At 59.0% G+C, this 20,442-nt stretch overlaps 2 protein-coding genes across 3 annotated transcripts in view; one reads left to right on the top strand and one right to left on the bottom strand.

The window, feature by feature from the left end:
- Positions 1 to 1,885, top strand: part of ST3GAL4 (ST3 beta-galactoside alpha-2,3-sialyltransferase 4) — a 20,281-nt gene extending 18,396 nt beyond the window's left edge. The window contains exon 12 of the mRNA XM_075173087.1: positions 557 to 1,885. Coding sequence (XP_075029188.1) covers positions 557 to 643 — 87 coding nt within the window. The 3' untranslated portion in view covers positions 644 to 1,885. The remainder of the gene's footprint in view (positions 1 to 556) is intronic.
- Positions 1,886 to 1,980: 95 nt separating this feature from the next.
- The window catches only part of KIRREL3 (kirre like nephrin family adhesion molecule 3), a 338,789-nt gene continuing 320,327 nt past the window's right edge, over positions 1,981 to 20,442 (bottom strand). For both annotated transcript variants that reach the window (XM_075173085.1, XM_075173086.1), the window contains 7 exons: positions 19,083 to 19,183; positions 18,769 to 18,967; positions 17,650 to 17,685; positions 14,536 to 14,643; positions 10,449 to 10,558; positions 3,512 to 3,598; positions 1,981 to 2,936 (listed from right to left, as the gene is read on the bottom strand). In XM_075173085.1, coding sequence (XP_075029186.1) covers positions 2,493 to 2,936; positions 3,512 to 3,598; positions 10,449 to 10,558; positions 14,536 to 14,643; positions 17,650 to 17,685; positions 18,769 to 18,967; positions 19,083 to 19,183 — 1,085 coding nt within the window. In that variant the 3' untranslated portion in view covers positions 1,981 to 2,492. The remainder of the gene's footprint in view (positions 2,937 to 3,511; positions 3,599 to 10,448; positions 10,559 to 14,535; positions 14,644 to 17,649; positions 17,686 to 18,768; positions 18,968 to 19,082; positions 19,184 to 20,442) is intronic.

Genomic DNA, 20,442 nt, shown 5'->3' with positions numbered 1-20,442 from the left:
GTGTCACCCCCAATTTTTCCCCTGGGATGGGGGATGGCAGCCCAGGAGAGCAGCGCCCTGCCCCGTTCGGCGGTGCGGAAGGCTTTCCCCATGGCACCCCTCGCTCCCCTTCCACGATGGGTGCTGAGGTCCACCTTCGGGTGGTCAAGGTCTAACTTCTCCCTGTCTTTGTAGTCATGGTGGGGGAGTTGGATCTGGTTTACGTGTGAGCAGAAGGGCTCCCGGCCAGGGGGGGTTCGGGCAGGGTCCTGTCCCTCACGTCAGGGTGGAGGCTCCCCTTCCACGATGGGTGCTGAGGTCCACCTTCGGGTGGTCAAGGTCCAACTTCTCCCTGTCTTTGTAGTCATGGTGGGGGAGTTGGATCTGGTTTACATGTGAGCAGAAGGGCTCCCGGCCAGGGGGGGTTCGGGCAGGGTCCTGTCCCTCACGTCAGGTGGAGGGTCCACCCAACGCCCATGGGGTGGACAAGGTGGAGGTCTGGGAGGTGGGCAGAAGGCAAACGCGTGGCACCCCCCTGCCCAGGCTCTGGTGTCACCCCCTCCTCCCCGTCCCGCAGGCGTCGGAGCACAACGTCTCGCACGAGGCGGTGGCCATCAAGCGGATGCTGGAGTTGGGGCTCGTCAAGAACCTCACCTACTTCTGAAGGCACCGGGGCTGCGCAGGGACAGCCTCCCCCCCGCCGTGGAGGGGGGGGGACATCGCCCCGGCGGGGCCGGAGCCGGGCGAGGGCGAAGCATCCTCGTCACCGCCGCCACCTCGCCCTGGGACTCTCGGAGTGAGCAGGGACGGGGCCGCGCTGGACCGCGGGTCCCCGGGGATTTGGGGGGGGGGGGGGGGGAAGCGGCTCTCGGGGGGTGCAGGGAGCCCCCCGGCATCGCGGCCGGCGCCTTTTCCTACCGACGCACTGAAGCTACCGAGGACCTGGAGGGGATTTTTGGGGTGGAGGGGGGTCCTCCCTCCCAGCGGGCCTGGGGGGGCGAGGGGGCGCGGGAGCCCCTCGCCCTGGGCTTTCTCTTTCCCTTAATTCCCTCGTATCCGGACGAAGGTCCCACCGAGGGGCCGATCTTGGGGGTCCCGGGACCCCCCCCCGGGAGCAGGAGCCTTCGGGGGCCCACATTGCCTCCTTCCTGCCCTGGTCCCCCCCAAATATTTAATTCCCACCCCATTTTTTTTGTTTTTTTTTTTTAAATTTTTCTTTTTACTCGGTGGCCCTGTCCCGTGCCTTAGCGCTGGCGCGGGGGCCCCTCCCCGCAGCCCCCCCCACCCCCCGGGCGGGGGCACCCCGGGGTGCCTGGCCTCGGGGTCCGCCGGGGCCCTTTGCAGGGGGGGGAGGGCGGTTTAATTTAATTAATTTAAAAGCTTATTTATCGTGAAGCCTCCCCCGGGACGAGCGTGCCACTAAGTGTTGGTGACGGGTGGCCTCGGGTGGGGGGGGCCGGCAGGGTGCTCGGCTCCGGGGGGGGGGGATGGGGGTTTGGGGGTGCCTTCCCTGCCCTGGCGCAGGGTCCCCTCTCTCCCCGGGGGTGCGGGGGGGCCCTGAGCCCCGTGGATGGGGGTGGCGGGGGCACCCAATAAAGGTCCTGGTGAGGCTGGGCTGGGTTGGGTGCTCGTGGGGCTGGGGGGGGAGGGTGAGTGTGGGCTGAGTCTGGAGCAGAGAGAGGGGGTGGGAGAGGGGCCACCCCGCTTGTGCACGATGCTCCCCCCCCCCAAGTGTGTCCCCGTGTCCCCGCAGATGGCCCTTACCTGCTCTGTCCCGCGGCGGGGGTTGCGGGGCCCCGGCTGCCCTGTGCCTCAGTTTCCCTCTGCCACGGCGCCCACGTCCCCAAGGTGGGGACCCTTCCCCTCACAGCCTCCCCACCCTTGGGACCCCACCGCGAGGCCACGGCACCCCCCTGAAACTCCAAGCCAGGTCCACGTTGGGGCAAAGCGTCGCCAAAAGAGCCGGCGTCCCCGCGGGGCGGCCATCAGCCCAGGCGTGCCATGAGAAACACCTCTTGTATTGACCGCGGCGCTGCGATACAGCGCGGAGAGGCCCTTCCTGGGGGGGTCCCCGTCCCACCGCTGTCCCCCCCCAACCTCGTCCCACATGGCAGGACCCTCCCCAACCCCCCCCTCCTCCTCCCCCACCCCCCCCCGAAACGGACTCTATAAGTATGGACACCGAACACCAAGAAGGAAGGGAAGGAGCCGGGTGGGAGAGGGCAGCGGGAAGCGGCGGCGAGCGGCTGGGGAGGCGCGGGGAGTGCGTGGTTGGGCCGGGGGCATCCCCAGCCCCACGGAGGGGACGGCTCCCCGGGGCTCGGCGCGTCCTCGGCGGGGTTGTGCTTAGCATGTACCGGGGGGGGGGGGGGGGGGGATGATCGGCCGGTCCCCCCCACCCCACAGCCCCACGGGGACGGGGGGCTGGATCCAGCCTCTTCCCGCCTCCGCTCCCGGCGAGCGCGACCGTCCACGGCGCCCGGGCGAAAGGTCCCGAGCATCCCCGTAAAGGCTCAAACGTGCGTCTGCATCCGCCTCTGCAGGGGCCGGCTGGGGTCCGAGTTTTGGGAAGAAGACTGGGAATGATGGGAGGAGGAGGCGGAGGCTTTGCTGGCCTTGTCGAACTGCACGTAGCCGTCCTGCTTGCCGCTGCTGCTGATGCTGCTGTCGCACTGGGTGTCGAGGAAGGAGCTGCTGTCGCTCATGGAGCCGCGCTGGAATTCGCGCTCGCAGAGCTCGATGGAGCTGCTGCCCATCCCCAGGACGAAGCGTTGGCTGTAGTCGTAGAGGCGGCTCTGCCCGCTCAAGGTGCTGTAGATGTTGGTGAAGGACATGCCGGTGGGCACCCGTTGTTTGTTGGAGGGGCGCAGGTCCGCCGGGCAACCCGACAGGGAGATGGTGGGGGTGGAGTGGTGCTCTTTGAAGGTGTTCACGCTGTAGTAGCCGTTGGTGGGGTCCTGCGGAGCGGGGAAAAGGGGTAGGTGGGTGGTGCCCACCCATCCCCGTGTGCATTCGGGGTACCCACCCGGCTCATCCACCCCGTGATGTGCAAAAGGACGCCCGCAACCACCGCTCCCTCCCGCGGCGTCCGAGCCTCCTCTCGTGCCACCAGCGCACCCCGCCCGGCTCAGCCCCCTCCGAATCGGGGCAGAGGGAGGTGCGGGTGCCCCTTGCACCCCACTCTCCCGGCACGCACCTTTTTTTTTTTTTTTTTTTCTTCTCCCCCTGAGGGTGCTGGGACCAGAAAACAGCACTGGGGGTACCAGAGCATCCCCCCCTGCGCAGGGACAGCCCTCTGGTGACACCAGGGGACGTGGCACCAGGACAGAAAGCCTGGAAGAAGCCACGCGGGGCAAAGGACAAGCCGGTCCTGGGGGGACGGGGATGGGTGCCCAGCACCCCAGGGTGCAACCGCCTTGGCCATGTGCCGCAGCCCCTCTTGCAGGAGTGACCTGGGGGGGGGTACTTTGAGGCACATCTCTTCGTGGGGCTGGGGACACAGGGGGGGCCACGTCCCCAGGGTCTGGCTCACCTTCAGGTTTTGAAACTCCTTCTCCTCCTCCTTGAGCACCTCGAGCTGCTTCAGCACCGAATCCTGCTGAAACTCCCCCCGGTCCATCTAGGAAAGGATGCGGGCGGGTGTCAGCGTCCCCGAGCACCCGCTGTCCCCCCACCCCGAGGCTGCATGGCCCCACGCCGTGGCGGGGGCGGGGGGGGGGTGAGCCCATGGCAGAGAAGTCCTCAGCCACGAACCAGATGAAGGGACTTGCCCAGGGACGCTCCAGCAAGGCAGTGTCGGAGGGCAGCGGAGCCGGGCGCCTGCCCAAAAGCCACGCGATTCCCTGGGTTACAAGTTGGGGTTCCCCCCCCCCCCCGTTTAGGATTAAAAAGGCCGGGCTGATGTGGGAAGGGAATTATTTAAATCTCCTGCGGCGAGCGTCGGGGCTGCCCAAAAAACCCCCCCCCCAAAATCTCCTTTTTTTCTTTTGGTTTTTTTTCCCCCTTCTTTCTTTTCATCCTTTCCTCGTAAGCTGAACTCGGCCACCAACATCTCAAACTCTGGCATTGCCACGATGCTGTCATTAACGGCAAAGCCTTAATTTTATCCCCCCCCCCCCCATCCTCAACGCTGGCTCTTCTCAAAAGATTTGAGTCCCGGAGGCTTTGCCCACCCCGGCCCTGCCAGCGGGGCTGGGACTCGCACTGGCCCAGTGGGTCGGGAGGGACTGGACGGGCTGGAAAAGCTCCTTTTGGGTTAATTTTTGAGTCAATTTTTTTCCTCCCGCTGCTCCTTCGCAGACCCCCCCGGAGATGGGTGCTGCCGCCCCGTCTTCACCCATCTCTCTCATTAGTTTTCCTTTGAAGACCGACCGCGATCGGGGAGGGGGGGCAAGGTACACATTAATTATACGGCGGCTTTAATTACTCTTCCTTCAGCAAGGTAGGGGTTGTGCAGAAGCGGAATAATTACCGACCAATTTCTCGGCTGCTTTTTTTTTTTATCTTCTCCCGTATCGATCGCACGTCTCCAACCCGGTTTCTCTGCCCCGGTGCCGGGATCGCAGTCACCCTGAGCCCCAAATCAACCCGAAAAATCCCCTTTTCTTGCCCAACTTCTCTTCTCCTTTTTTAAAATGGTAAGTGGTTGTGGAAATGCACCCTGCGGCACTTTCTGTTCATCTCCTGAAAGCCTTTGATACGGCTATTAAACGCAATAAATTAAAGTACCTGAGTTTTCCTAGGGAAGAAAAAAAAAAAAAAAAGCCTGTAACAGCCATTGATTTAGCAGGGTAAATACAAATGTCACCGAGGATTAAATTCAGCGCAGCTCAAACGGGACGCGGAGGGGTTGTTTTTTTCTTTTGCTCTGCCCCAGCGACACCCTAAATCCCCCAAAGCATCCCTGCGAAGGCGCGCGATGGGGATGCACGCGGCCGTATTAAACCCACCGCAAGGGTTTCCCAGGTCCTGGCTCAGAAAGAAAAGGAGAAACCACTTCTCCTCCTTGGACTTTTGGTTGATTTTCGGCGTGGGTGACCCAGGCGGTCAGCGCCCGGATCCGGAGATGGAGAGGGGCCGGTCCTGACAGTGGCAAAACCTCCTTAGAATTAAGAAGTTGGGTTTGACGGGGTATTTTAAGCCATTTTATGGTGCATTTATGCAATGGTGATTGGAGCGGTCCAGGCGCCGGGGTGCTCCTCGAGCCCCGTGGGCACCCTGCCTTTCCCCGGGGCTGGCAGGATGCTGCGGGTTCGGCTGCACCCCGTGGATTTGGGGGCTGTGACCGCGGTCCCCGCACCCCCCCGCCGGGGCTTGCAGTGAGCCCAGGTGCCGTCAGAGGGCAGCGAGCCCCCGCGCAAGCGAAGAGCGCGGTCCCTAAAGCGCCGTCGCATCGCTTAATTTCCAATCCCCGCCTTACAGCCGCTCGTTAACGCGACCTTTATTAAAGTTTGCGCGGCGGCTTAGCCCCGATGCCATCTCGCGCCGTTAATTAGCAGGCGGCGGGACGCTCGTTAGCTTGCCTTCCCCTCTTTGCCGTCGCTGGGTAAATACAAGCGTCCCCATTTCCCATGCCCAAACCTCACCGCTCCCTCCCGGACCGCCGCGGCTAAGGGATGCGACCAACTGCATCCGTAACGGCCACCGCTTCTTGCCTCAGTTTCCCCTGCTGCAAAAGAGTGACCCCCCCGCCCCGTTACGAAGCATCACATCAGCTTGGCTCCTACCAATGTCCGGGGAGCGCATCCCTGCGACGCAAAGTGACGTCTCAAGGTGCTTTTAAATCAAGAAAAGAGCGGCCAGCCCCAGCGCCGTGCCTCCTCATCCCCCGCCCGCTGGCGCGCTCCCTCGTTTAACGCCGCCGAATGAAGCCGCTTTCAGCTGGGACGTCGCACCCGGCCAGACCGGATATTAAATTCTTCGCTTTCATTAGCGGAGACAATATGGTTTTTTTTAAAACGCTGCTCCCACCGGAGTCCCCCGGCCGGGTCCCCGAGCATCCATCCAGACCCGGCAGGCTCGAGGGGGCGAGGTGCCTCCCCCGCCCCCGCTCCCTCGCACCGTGGTTAATTATACCTTGTCGGGTAATTGCCTGCCACTCAGCCGCACTTAGAAACTCGTGTGGGTCAAACCCTACCGGGTTGTTTAATAGATTCCCGAGAGGGCGGCTTCTTCTGCTCCCAGCGGGGAGGAAACAAGCACACAAATTAAAAACCAAAAGGCTGCGTCACCTCGTCCCCCCCCTCTCCCCAAAACGTGGCGGTCTACGTCCTGCCGTCCTCCTCGCATCCTTCTTCCTTTCCCGGGAGCTTGCTGGCGGCAGACGTCAGCTTCTCCGTGCTCGCAGAGCGCCTGGCTTGATGCACACCAGCACCCAGCACCCCTGAAGGCGTTACCTGCCCCGAGGTAACTCGCTCCTGGGCGATGCCCGAGGTAGATGTCCACACCTCGTGGTGGCCCAAAGGTCACCAACGCTTTAATGGTGATTTTTTTTTTTTTTTTTGGTGGGTCTTCTTCTCCCTGGCTGGAGGAAGCTGGCTTGGTGCTGCGCCCAGGCTGGTACCCTGCCGGCAGCATCCGCCGCGGATGCTGGTGCTGCTGGAAGGGGTCGGCTGCGTGGGGGGGGACGTGTCCCGAGGCTCCCCGGCCAGGTCGGATGTCGCGGAGGTGCAACCCAGCTCTGATCCAGACCTTGCTCCCTGGGGGTAAGTGGAGCTAAGCCTGTGTCTGCCAGCTCGGGGGGTGCTGGTGCCCCCCAGGGCTGCAGTGGCATCGGCCGCTGGGCACTTGGAGCATTTCTCGGGGAGAAAGGCAGAGAAAAAGATGCCGTGGCAGCTGGGCTGCAGGTAGGAAAGAGCCTCGCCCTGAATTTCACCTCTGCTTTTTTGATTTTTTTTGCTCTTCCGTGGGGATCTGAGCTGAGCTCCTGAGTGGAAAATGTGTCCGGTGTCGATCTGCGGGCTGCGAACAAACTGGGAACATCCCTCGGAGATGGGTTTCAAGATGGGGACAGGAAAGAAAGGTGAGCAAGGAAAAGATCATCAACCTGGCTACTGGATGGGTTATTTTGAGTGTTCCACCCCAAATACGAACCAAAGGTGATGCCTGGGTCTACCCGGCCGCACTGGACCCCCTCTGACTTGGGCTGCTCTTGCCTGCCGCTCACTTTGGGATCGTCTCTATCACGATATCCCCTGGCGGGGGGGGACGACTCCTTTAGGATCCTCAGCCCCATTTCACAGATGAGGAAACTGAGGCACGGAATCCAATCAGCCAGGAACAAAACCCAGTCACCCAGCCACGATAACAGAGGAGGTTCCGCCACGTCGGAGCTGGCGATGCTCTTCAACAGGCCAGGCTCAGCCGAATCGGCGTGCCGACGCGCCGCAGCCTGGCAGGAGAGAGGAAGCTGCTGATGAAATTTATTTTTGCCAGGATCAGACCCTTTAACGGGCTCTTTTGCCTCCAGCCCCTGGCTGCTGTTTGCTTTCTGGCCCCTGCGGGCTGGCAGCCTTTCCTCTGCCCGTAGAACAGCGAACGGAGGCGGGGGGGGGAGAGACGGCGCTGAGACAACGCGAACATATGCAAATCAGACAGCATGACGTGTATCCTAAGGTGTTAATGAATTTATAGACGCATGAATAATTATTTGTGAAAAGCACGGCGAGCTGCGGAGGTCACAGATGGCTGGAGAATAACAAATGCAATAGAATTTAGGGAGGGGGAAGAAGAGTCACGCCAGCGTTCTGCAGCCAGAAATGCTCCGGCAAGGCAGAGACACCACGGGAACCCGAGGAGCAAAGGCACCGGCCGTGGTGCGGGGGGTGGATCTCCGCTCCCGAAGCTTGGCAGGAGCAGATCGGACCCTACTGGACCTCAGGCGCTTGGCCAAGGGTCGGGGAACGGGGAAGGGAAAAAAGCTGATGCGAAGCAGCGAGGTGTTGAGCGGAGCGGAAGGCGTTCGCGAGCGTGGTCTGCTTTTCGTTAACATCTGCATTAATGATCGCTCCGCGCGGAGCGCCCAGCATGTTAATGAAATTCGCAGTTGATATTAAGCTGCAAGGTGTTATGAACATTGTTGAGGGCGAGGAGATCATTTCAAAGGACGCCGTCGAGGCTGGAAATATCACGAGAAGCTGAGGGAAGGCAAACGAAGAAGCAGCGGGGGAAATAACGCTGGTACGGGGAGGAGGGAGAGCAGGAAAGCCTTGGGGTGAGGGTGGGGGGGCGAGGAAGGGGTGCTGTGCATTGCCCCCCTGCTCCTGCTGGAGAGGTCTCATCACCGCTTATCAGCAGGGATGAATGATTTTAACTTGAGGCATCATTTCATTGACAAACTCGGAGCCTCTTGTTCGGAAGCTGTTCAGCATCCTGGGTCTCCAACGGCCGGAGGATGCTCACACCGGCTGTTGGAAACAGCGAGGAGGGGGATGAGGGAGAGCGGGGGTCCCCGGGGACTCCGAGGAGAGAAGAAATTGGGAAGTATTTGCTGGGAATGCTCTTGCCAAGGGCAGGTGAGGATGGGGAGGCTCCGGTCCAGGCAGGGGAGGGGGCTTTGATGTCTTCTCCCTGCCAGGAAGGAGGTCCCAGCCACCCAACATCAGGGTCAGAGACTATGGACCATCTCCTCCGACCTCTTGAGCAGCGTTGATCCAACGATGTTATTTCCAACTGAGGTATCTTCAAGAAAGGCGCCTGGATTTGGCCAGGAGAGGGGGAGAATCATCTCCCCGTCCAGCAGCCAGGCTGTTAGGCTCTGTCGTGTTGTATCCAAAAGTGCTCGATTTTGCCTACCCTGTTTGCACTTAAAGAGCCCCTTTACACCGTGCTGTAACCAAACCACCTCTCAGAAGCCTTGCTGATAAGCTAAAACACATGAGCTCTGTAAACCTCTCCCCGTAAGGCATTTTTTTCCCGGCTATCAAATAAATGTTGTCATTTTTTTCTGCACCGTTTCCATCCTGCCAGCATCTTTATTGAAATGGGCACAGCACAGCTCTGCGCGGCTCCGGTACCAGGCTCATCAAGGGCACAGGTTGATGTGGAATCACCTTCTGGCTCTGGCAAATAATCTAGGCAAGCCCCTCCGATGTCTTGCAAGATCCTGTGCCTGGCCTCCCATGACCATCCTCTTCCTCATTTACTCGTCGGTGGTAAACCTTCCTTGGATGTTTCCTCTGCTGAGGCTTCGTGCGTGCCTTCCAGTTTGGTGGTTAAGGTCTTGGGCAGCATTTTGGGCTGATCTGGTGCTGTTGACCACTGTCTATAGAGGTGGTGGGACAGGGTCCTATGGAGAAGGGACTCCTCGTTCCCCTTCATCTCAGCAGATTGCTCCAAACCCGAGTCCCAGCCTTCTCCGTCCTTCCACCGAGCGAAGCCTTGCAAATCCCACCGTGGATCTGCAGACTCCTCGGGGCAAAGCCCTACTGGGAATGACGGGACTCGCACAGAAACCTCAGCGGTGCTGGGATAACACGCCAGATCTCCATCTCCTCCTGCCTTCTCCTTTCGAGGCTGCCTGTGTGCACCGGCAGGCATCGATTCTGCCCACCTTACGATGCTCAGCCTTGCCTTTCCACCGGTAATTCATCGAACAGCTTTTGCAGGCAGGCCATACCGATGCTTACAAGTGCTGCCCAAAAAAGGGAGGGGTAGAGCAGGAAAAACCCACCCAGCAGCCTAGAAAGCAGCCTCCAGCCTCCTCAATCCCTTTTCCCTTTCCTATCTGCTCTCTTCTCTCACCTTTTACGGCCGCGCGGCTTTCTGCGGCTCCCCTTTCCTTGCCGTTTGTTCGGCTTGTGTTTGTCACCTCCGACACGACAGCAGCGAGCAAAACCAAAGCAAACTGGGGCTGAGACGCGGCGAACGGCGGCGACGCCAGCGAGAGGAGCTGCCGGGATGCACGGGGCCACGGGCCGAAGCTGAATTTCCTGGGATCTCAATCGTCAGCATCTTGCCCTCCCCCTGTCCCCGCGGGCAAAGGAAGGTGACAGCTCCCAGGTTACTGCAGACCCAGGTCCAGGCTGGCCCCACACCCCCGGGCGTTAGCCATCTGCAGCCAACGGTGTGCACGTACGTTCATTTTGCCCGTATAACTCTCTAAAGCGCGTCCAGGAGAGCGCAGTCCTCACTGGCTAATTAGCTCGTGATTATATTGCGCTCACCTATTGCGTGCCTACTTGCAGTTTGCAGCTCTTTCCCCACGCGAGGTGGCAAATTCGCTTCGCAATTAGCCCGGCGGGCAGCTGGGCTACTGCAATAAACCTCTCCCAGCTCTCCCTCCTCATTAGCAAAGTTTCACTCGAGGAGCTTTTATGGCAGGAGAATGTGTATCTCAAGAGCAAGATTTTTGGAAGAGCATCTTTGCCTTGAGTGGGGATTACAGCGCTTGAACTACATGTGCCTGGGCTCATTACCATCAAACACTTACCCGGAGTAATTGCTTACGGGGAGAAGAAGTAAATCCTTACCATCAGCTGCTTGATGGTTGGGTGCTCCTCCGTCTCCCTGCCGGAGGCCGGCTCCTTGTGTACGATCTCCACGCGGATATCGTTCTTGGCAGAAACCACGCCTTTGAGATCTGGGCAAAGAGCGAGACGGAGAAGGGGGTTAATGGAAGGCAATCGCGGAGCATCCTCAGGGACCCGACGGATTGCCGAGGACGTCCAGCAGCACAGGGGCAAACCACCCCCGGGCTCAGCAACCGCATCTGAGAATCGGGGGAGCAACGTTTGCGTTGCCGTAAGGCGTGGGCACGCGGAACCTTCACCTCCGGGGAGCTCAGGTTTCTCTTTTAATTCCTTTGGGAGCTTGGTGAGTCTCTGCCGTACCCACGCTGCTGTTAAGAGGGGCCGGGCTGCTCAAAGAGCTGGTGGGCTGTTTGTCCAGGCTGCCGAGCTAGACGAAATACCGCTCCTGAGGGACGTACCAGCTCTTCCCCGGTGCTGGGAAGCCCCTGAGAAAAGCTTTCCCTAGGTTTGGGGTGCAGCCGCCTATGGAAAAGCCCAAGCGACGAACAAAGATGTAGCTTTGGGAACGACAAAATCATCCCTGGCTGCTGCTGCTGCTGCTGCTCCGAGCAGCCTGTTTTCATGCAGGGCAGAGAGAAACATTTCTGCCTTCCCTGAAGGTGTCAGGCGTGCTTTGAAGAAGTCATTCGAGCAAAATTAAACCAAAGACAGCAGGAGCAGAAACGGCCAGGCGAATCCGAGATGAAAAGCAGAGATGGATGCAAATCCGAACAGCGAGATCTAAACAGCTCCCAGCTTTGAAGCCGGGCTTCAGCCTACGGTCTGGCTCCCACCTCCGAGGATGGCTGTGCCAACCCTCCCGGACCCAAAACCGCCTTGAACCGCTGGGTTCGTCAGATCTACCTCCAGCCGGAGGAACCGGCAGTGCCCTGCCGAGCCAGGACCGCACCGACCCAGTCCAGCAAAAGCCGGACCACGCAGGAGGAGAAGCTGATTTTATTTGTAAACCAAACTGAATCGCGCAACCGAGAGCGGCTTGAAGCTCCCAGCCTTGAATGAATCCAGCTCAGCATCCCCTGCCCTCGATATCCGCAGCCCTGCTGTCACCCACAGACGGCTCCGAGTCTCAGGGTGCAAGGCAAAGGGTTTCGCTGGGAAGTTCCTCCTGCTTTTTCGTTTTTTTTTTTTTTTTTTCTTGCTGGGACCACGTTCCTGGTGCCGGAGCCTCCGTCTTTAATCACAAAGAGAAGCTAATTACTGTCTTGCACATCCTCTCCCAGGAGTGTTCCCCCTTAAATAACTCTGGGCCATTAAGTCACCGAAGATACAACAACAGATGTGCAGCAAAGTCTTTTTTTTTTTTTTCTTTTCCAGAGCCTCCAGGCTCCGTGTGTCTGCACCCGGGGCATTTTTTTGCAAGGCCAAGAATTGCCTCCCCCGGTGCCTTTAGCTGCGGTCGGCGGCCGGTTGCGGCCATCAGGAGATGCCTTCTCCAAAGTTACTGCTGGGTCACCTTGTCCCCTCCGCCGGGAGCCGTGCGGAGCCGTCCCCGCAGCCTGCCGATGGGTGTTGTTTGCAGGTTGTTGTTTTAAATGATGCAACGACGCTCCGGTATTTGTCCTGGGAGAGGAATCTGCAGTCATCCTGGTAGGAAAGGAGACTCTCTCCTGATAGCAAAGAGCTCTGCTGGTCCCATCACTCCAGAGCTGATCTCTGCTGATTTCACCCCGCTCACCGCGGTGAAAGTCCTTTCCTCACCTTCTCAGCCTGATGTTTCTACCTTCCTAACGTTCACCTGCTGCTGGAAATAGCGGCCACAGCATCCAGTTTGCATTAGCACCTGCAAAACTGGGATGAAAGCCCTTCGCCCTGGGACAACCAAGTCCTCCCCTGCAGGGTTTTGCACCACGAGTGTCACTCGGGGGCTGGTTTAGCTGCTGCTGCTCCCAGCTCCCCCAAAAACCGAGGAGGGACCCTGTTTTGGAACCACATGATGGGCGACCAAGCAGCCCCATTGCCACCAGTACCCCCAGCTCCCTGCATGAATCTCAGGCTGGGCAACCCTACCTGCACCCAGGATTTGCTTCGTTAGCGTCGCGCCATCCCGCTCCTCTCGAGCGGCCACCCGGCAAAGCGTCTGCTACCGAGCTGGTTTGGGTTCCAGCTCTCCGGAAAAGGTTGAGCTGTTCCTCCTCCTATTTCGCTTTGGGGAGGGAAGGGAGATCAGGGCAGGGATCTTTGCTGATCTCCTGGATGACCTCTTTCTGCTGGCTTGCACTGATCCCAAAGCAAAGAAGCCTCGTGGGAAGCGCAGGGACCCGTGCGCTGGTCCGGGGATGCCGTAACCTCTCGCCAGGGCTTAGCAACCGGGGGCTTACACTGCAGGAGGAGCTGGAGAACGGCAGCGGTGCAGCGAGCACGCCGGGAAGATGCCCAGACCCAGCAGGAGACAAAAAAGTCCTTTCTAAGTGGGACAGCGCTGGAAACACAACGGAGGAAAGGGACTTCAAACACTGCCATGCCACCACGTCCTCTTCCCAATACCTATCCTCCCAGTCCCGCTGAGGAAAATGCCTTTTCTTCCCGATTTACTGCTGGGAATCCAAGGGATGAATCACACAAGGCATTTGGGTGGGATGGGGTTGTCCCCTCCTGGAAGGACAAGCCCTGCTTTTCCCCCAAAGACCTGCCCATCCTCTGCACGCTTCCAGCTTGTGAGGGCCTCTCAAACCTGGCGCTTGCGCCACGTCTTTGAGTTGTCGTCACGGCATTAGCGTTAAATCCTGTGTCCAGTAAAGAACCCCGCGCCATCCGGTTACATCAAATAAGAGGAAGATAACGAACCGCATGGCGGTTCCGATCCGCATCCGAATGATGCGGCGCGGGGAAAGCGCGGCCGATGACATCCAACCATTGACACCGTAACACGGCTTGGCCCCGGCTTTCTTCAGGCGCCGCAATCGCCCATCCTTGCTGAACGATCTCCACAACATTGAATTGGCTGGGTCTTGGGTCCTGTCCGTCAGCAATCCTCCCCCGAAAAGCAAGATTAATGACTGCCCCCCGTTTCGTTTGTTAATACTTGCTAACGGAGTTCAAAAAACCAGGAGATAAAACCGGGAGAGGCATCATTATCGCTCTTAAAATTAAACACATTGCTGGTGCGGCAGGCCGTGCGTTCATATCCAAATCCAAGAGGAGCCTGGTGTCTTTGATTGCTTTGCAAATGATCAAGAGGGGGAAAAAATAAAAAGACAAGAAAAACAACTGGGTTTTCTGGCATCCACGCACACAGAGCTTGGCATCCCGGCATCCATACCAGGCGTCTCCCGAGCCAGCAGCACCGTCGAGTATCTCCTCTTCTCCCCCGGGGCCTGAGATGCTCCAGACAATCACGCTCTTCTCCCTCCTGGTTTGATGCCTTTTCATTTAGCCAACAATCCTCCTTTAATTTCCTGGTGTCTTTTTAATGAGGCAACACGATGCCACGCTGTTTACCCCTCCTTCTCCTCTACCTGCGTCTCTAACGTCGCTTTAACTTGGATTCCCACCGCAGCCAGGCTTCAAAACCCACATGTCCCGTGTAACGCCCCTCCGCTGGCTGTAATTTCCCACTAGGAAATACGTATTTTATATCGAGAAAAATGGAATTAAACCAGAAGCAGAACAGAGAGCACAAAGCGGGGGAGGGTTTTTAAGCACCGACGTGGCACGGTGAGGATGCTTCTCCCTCTTGGGCGTCAGGATTTCTCCAAGGGAGGGATTAAGAGCAGGTCCCTTTGCAATCCCCGTGCCCCCGGGACACCCCTGCACGCCTCCCGAGCTGCTAACGGGGATTTGCGTTTACCCTGGCACGTTTTTCCACGTGCTCCGAAACCCTTTCCTTTTCCCGCAGGGCTGCCGCTGGCAGCCGAGTGGCTCTGAACGTTTGGTAGACCAACGTGAGAAGCAGATTGGGCTGGTGCCGTGTCAGCAAATTCCACCTCTAATTTCTTTGTGACCCACTCTATTCGCTCCCCCCCCCCCCCAAGGTTTTAGCCCCCATCCCTGCCCGAAGGGATGCAGCGGGGCCGGGGGAGACACTTACTCCTCTGGGAGCGGGCGCAGCAGAAGGCGACGATGGTGGCCATCAACACCAGGAACGCCACGCCGGCCCCCACGGCCACTCCGATGATCACCGCCATCGGCACCGACTCTGCAAGAGGAAGGAGAGGGAGCATGAAGCCGGGATGAAGGTCGGAGAGGTGGCTTTTCCCCGAGGGACCCACCCCCGGCTACTGGAAAGCGGCTCGGTGATGAGCCTGGGGAGGGTTTTGGGGCCTTCCCCGCTCCCTCATCCCTGCGTGGGTGATCCCTGTGTGGGTAATGCACGGGTGCGCGCTGCAATTTGTGCAAACCCTGATCTCTCTGTGCCTCAGTTTCCCCTGGGAGGGAGAGAAGAGGAGGGAGCCAGAAGAGCGGGTTAACAACTGCTCTCGATAGCGCCCTGCGGTATAATGATTATCTCTAAAGGATGAAAAGTGCAGAAGACGACGGCGTGTTAATATTATTAAGAAAGAGAAATGGCATCAGAGCGGGCTGGGAGAAAGGTTAGAGCCGGGATGGAGGGATGGAGTCGGGCACCGAGCCTGCCTGCCGGAGGCGGTAGCTCAGCCCTCTTAGCAGGCGCTGTTAAGTATATATGGATGAATTAACCCGCAAGCCATCATTCACAGCCTCTGCCTGTTTTATAGCCCAAATTCCTACCTTCTCCCTTGGCTTACCAACTCTGCCGTCCTTCCCCCAACCCCTGAGACCGCCACAAGGACTGGGACGGGAGGGAGGGGCTGTGCCGGGGATGAGCGGGTGGCTGTGGTGGGCGAGGGCTGCGGGGCGGGGGTCTGCGGGGGGCAGCCCGGGGGAGCAGGGCTTGCTGCGGAGCAGGGGTAACGCGCTCGCGTCCTTCTGCTTGCAATAACTTTGTTAGTTGGGTTCCCGGCGGGGATTTTTATTTGGGCAGATCCAGGCTCGCGAGGTGCGGGGAGGGTGGAATAGGGAATCACCTTTACGGTGGGAGGGTCCGATTTGCAGCCCAAGAGCCCTGTTATGTCTCTTAGGAGCTCTGGGGGAGCCCAGGCAGCGCTCCCCCTCGCCGGACACCAAAGCCGTGGGTACCACAAATTGCCTTCGTTGGCTGGGATGATGATAGATCCCGAAGAACCTCTCCCCAAAAGCAGCAGATATCTATAGGTCCCCCTTCCTGTTCTTTCTAAGCACCCCGTAGGCTCTTGTGAACCCACAGCGGGCAAAAAAAGAGGGGTAACCCTTTCCAGGATGGCCGGCTAAGCGGGGTGAGCGTGTCCTCACCGCTTTCCTGCACACCTCCGACGCGTGTTTTCTCCTTGCCTTGCGAATGGATGGGATGAATTTAGGAAAAAAAGATGGATGCAGAGAGGCGGTCCTCTTTCCTCCTCGCCTGTGCAGGTGGGGAACGGGAATGCTGCCGGGACATGGGGACATGGGGACACGAGGAATCTAGCTGAGAAGCAAAGCCTGGCAGCCTGACGGCTGACGCTCGACCGGGCGATAAGGAAACCATTTCTCGTTGTCCGCTGGCGTGGAGCTGGTGTTGACCACAAATTTCATCCTGGACCTGAGATCACAGATCCTACCTTGGCCTTTCAGCCTTCCTAAGGGGCACGCCTCCTTACTGGTGGGACTGGGAGGAGTCATAATTCCACCAGCATCTTTCCCGTGTAGTCAGCAAAGGGTTTCTTCATTGCTAGCTAATCCCAGCTGGGGCAGGGGAGTTATAAAACCACTTCATGATACCCTTTAGCAGTGGCCATGGGGCTTCGTGGGTCCTGAGCCCTACTTTGAGAACTGCAGGGTGATAAAAAAAATGGTGCTGGCTGAGTTTAGCCTCTTCTGCTCACGCTTAATCTAAAAAGTGATCTTTAATCTTCCCCGCTTAGCTTGTTGTTCTAAGTGATTCGGTCGGTGGTTTATGCTGACGCTCTGGCTTGCTCACAAATTTTCTGCCTGGGCTTGCCGGTCCTTTGATGGGTCACTTGTCACTCGAGCTGGGCCACCGGTGACATGGCTCACGGAGCACTGAGTAGACCACCAAACCTGCCGAGAGAGCTCACCACGGCGGTGCAGGAATTCCCCCGGGACCCCCGGTGAAAAGGCAAGTCCCCTTGAGAGCTCTGCAGCCTTGAGCTGGAGCTCCGGGAGCAGATGCTGGAGCTGGTTCCAGCTGCACTGAGGAGCTCAGCCTAAAAACCAGCATCCTCCAACACACCAGCTGAGCCACAGCAAGAAGAAACTGGGATTTTTCTTCTCCGGGTAGCCTGAGGCCACCTGCTAGGCAGTGCTCCTGTTGATGGTGGTAAGTCGTCGTGGGATTTTTTTGGCTCTCCCAGGGGAATATAGAGGGAAAGGGCGAGGAGAGAGGAGCCGGGGGTCCCTGGGAGCGCTTGCTGGCTCACGGCTTTGGGGGAGCGAGATCTGCAATGCAGAGCTGCGGGAGAAGCAGGTAGTGATGGTGAATGATGCTGCTTGAAGGTGATGGAGAATCATGCAGGGAATTGGGTGGGGAATGTGGCCGGGGCTCTCCTGAGCTGCAAAAAAAGGTGACTGCAAAAGGACAGCGACAGGGACCGGCGGCTGGGGTGATAAACCGCGTCCCGAAGACAAGGGCGAGCTGACGAGGAGCAGTTTGCTGGCTACGCGCTCTCCCCCATGAACCCTACCGTGGCGCAGAGGACGAGGAAGGCAGGAGGGCAGCACATCCCCCAGCACCTGCCCAAATACCCATTCAGCCCTGCTCTGGCTGCCGTGGACGCTGGCTAGCGCTCTCCCAGGATGCTGAGACAAGCTGATGTCCCTGGAAACTTCTATTTCTCTTTCTTTTTTGCTCCATAATAGCACTTAAGTGGTCCCTTGCGCAGCACTTCCAAACGTGGCTGGGTAATATTATCCCCCTCTCTGGCTGGGGAGCTGGGGCACGGAAAGGCGGTCTTGGTTTGCGGAGCGGAGTCTGGATCGCTCCTGCTTCCCAGTCCGTGTCCCAGTCACTGCCCTGCAGCTTTCCTGCGCCCTGCCCTACCCTGCCTGCCTTGCCGGAAAGCTGCCGGGGCGGGAGGAGGACGCCGGGTCCTCAGGGGTGGTAATGGCTGGGGACAATTCATATTCACCGTCAGGCTCATGATTTCCATACCTGCTTGAATACCAGCTCCTGATTTCATTTCCGTACCTGTTTGAAAATAAAGCAAGTGTCCACAGCCTGGCACAGCCCAAGCGCACACGCCAGTCTTCCTGAGCGCTCAGCCCTCTGCTCCGCTTTCTCCTCCGAGCGCAGGGATGTCCCCATGAAGGGGATGTCCTCTGCCACCCTACGGCATCCTCAACCACCCTACGGCGTCCCCCTGCCCGGGGCAGGGATGTCCCCTTGCATCACCTAGCAGGGATGCTCGGATTTCGGATGCGGAGCCGGCTGCGGACTTGGATGCTGCGTCGTCGGCTCCCACCCGGCTCGGCTGCCCGGCCACCCTCCGCCGGGACCCAGGCTTGCCGCTGAGCGCTCCCGCTGACTGGCAGACGACCTGGAAAAACCACTGGCTCTGTTTGCATTGGAAGAAGCCCAAGGCTAATTTTAAGGGGTTCATTTAGCTCTGATTTAATCTGGACGGCAGCCTTGCCTATAAATCATGGCTTAATGAGAACAATCCACCTGCCTGCCCTGGCATTTAATAAAATAGAAGAGAACTGGAGTCCCTCCAGGAGCTCAGCATTCCTCACAAAAGCCATCTCCCTCCCTTGCTATTGAGAGCCCCGAGAGTGGAAATCCCCTGGCACCCCTGCTCGAGGTGCCTTCGAGGCTGGGTGGGTGGGGGTGGAGGGGCTGCCACCAGCCCAAACGCCTTCCCCCCGCTCACTCCCATCACGGCGGAGCAGCGGGGTCTGGTAGGAGCAGCCGTTCCTCTTTCTCTAAGGCTATAAACGATCCTCCAGCCTGTGGCAGCGGCATCACCTTGTGATGGGGGCAGGATCGGCCCGTGCCCTCCAACCTCAGCAGGACGGGCAAAGTGGGGCAATACCGTATCAAGCAGAGATTTGCAGGGCTTGCCCCACCTCCTGACCCTCTGCCAGGACCAGGTACCCTACAGCTAGCGCATCTGGAGCATTTTCATCGCCCTTCCTAGTTTCTTTGTTGACATCCCAAGAGGTTTTTTCTGAGCATCTCCTGCCTCTCACAGCGTCTCCCCACTTTCACGGCCCGGCCAGGTGCTAATTCCCACTGCCCGACAGCCCCCACCGGCTCCTCAGCGATGCCCACCTTGCTCTTTGAGTCGGATGATCTCCGTGTCGGAGCCGAAGCTGTTCCAAGCGGTGCAGTTGTAAATGGTTTGAAAATCGGCCCGGACGATGTTGCTGATGGTCAGCGTGGAGATAACGCCCTCGTCCGTGCTGACCGTCTCCACCGTATAACGCCCGGAGGTTCCAGATTCCAGGACGTTCTCCTTCCAGGACCAAGCCTGCCAAGCAAGAGAGGGGTCAGCCTGGGGTAGGTTTGCCCACCGTAGGGCACCCTAAGGTGTGCCAGACACCCGGCGTGCCCCGTGAGGTGCTGCCCCATGGGATCCCACTCACAATTCGGTCTGGCGGCGGGGTGCTGCGGATGAAGCACTTGATCTGCCCTTTCTGGCCGTGCAGGGCGTGCTGCGTCTGGGTGCTGGAGATGATGGGTGGCCCTGCAAGAGAGAGGAGAGGGCTGCTGGCATCTCGGACGGGTGGCTGGAATACAAGGTACTGGTGGCAATGGTGGGGGGTGTTAGCAGAGCCACGGAGGGACATCGGGGTCCCCTTTGGAGGGGGAGGGCTGGAGCACCAGCTCCCTCGCCTCCTGTGATGCAGAAGGAGACCGAGTGGGGGCTTTGCTTTAAGGCTCTGCTGGTTTTCTGCAAAGCCCCCACAAAGCACCAGGGTGTCCCCGTCTCTGCTCCCACATCCCTGGCGTTGGACGGCGATGTGGAAATCTCCTTGACGAACCTGACCTCTGAGAAGGGGCTGTTTGCTCCAGAAGCAAAGCAAGAACCCAGCCCACCTGGCCTTCCTCTTCTGCGCTCGCCCGGATTTGTTAAGCAACAATTACACTAATTGCTTCCCAGGAGCCGGAGGAAGCGGTGGGAGGGCAGAAGGAGGCACCGACGGGCAGCTGCTACCTGCACGCCACCAGCAGTGACTTGCAATTAGCCTGCCCCATGCGGCGGAGACATTTCTGCTGGAAATCGAGCATGAGCTATGGACACGAGCCGGCAACGTGCCAGCAACTGTGTCCTGGGCTGCATCACCAGCAGCGTGGCCAGCAGGGCGAGGGAGGTGGTTCTGCCCCTCTGCTGTGCTCCGGTGAGACCCCCCTGCAGTGCTGCGTCCAGCTCGGGGGTCCTCAGCACCAGGCAGACATGGACCTGTTGGAGTGGGGCCAGAGGAGGCCACCAAAATGATCAGGGGGGTGGAACGGCTCTGCTATGAGGAAAGGCTGGGAGAGTTGGGGTTGTTCAGCCTGGAGAAGAGAAGGGTTCGGGGAGATCTTACTGTGGCCTTTCAGTACGTAAAGGGGGCTTATCAGAAGGATGGGGACAGACTTTTTAGCCGGGCCTGTTGCGACAGGACAAGGGGGAATGGTTTTAAACTAAAAGAGGGGAGATTCAGACTAGGTATAAGGCAGAAGTTTTTTACAATGAGGGTGGTGAAACCCTGGCACAGGTTGCCCAGAGAGGTGGTAGATGCCCCATCCCTGGGAACGTTCAAGGTCAGGTTGGACGGGGCTCTGAGCAGCCTGCTCTAGTTGAAGATGTCCCTGCCCACGGCAGGGGGTTGGACTGGATGGCCTTTAAAGGTCCCTTCCCACCCAAGCTATTCTATGATTCTAAAAACCTCGGGACCCCATCAGCTGGGCTCTCCTGCGCCATTCAGATGCTGAAGGAGCCCAGCCTGGCCGGGAAAGGCT

This window comes from Calonectris borealis, chromosome 24, assembly GCF_964195595.1.
Source record: "Calonectris borealis chromosome 24, bCalBor7.hap1.2, whole genome shotgun sequence".
NCBI classification, from domain to species: domain Eukaryota; kingdom Metazoa; phylum Chordata; class Aves; order Procellariiformes; family Procellariidae; genus Calonectris; species Calonectris borealis.
The sequence above is the reverse complement of the archived record's forward strand: the minus strand, read 5'-3'. Positions and strand labels throughout refer to the sequence as shown.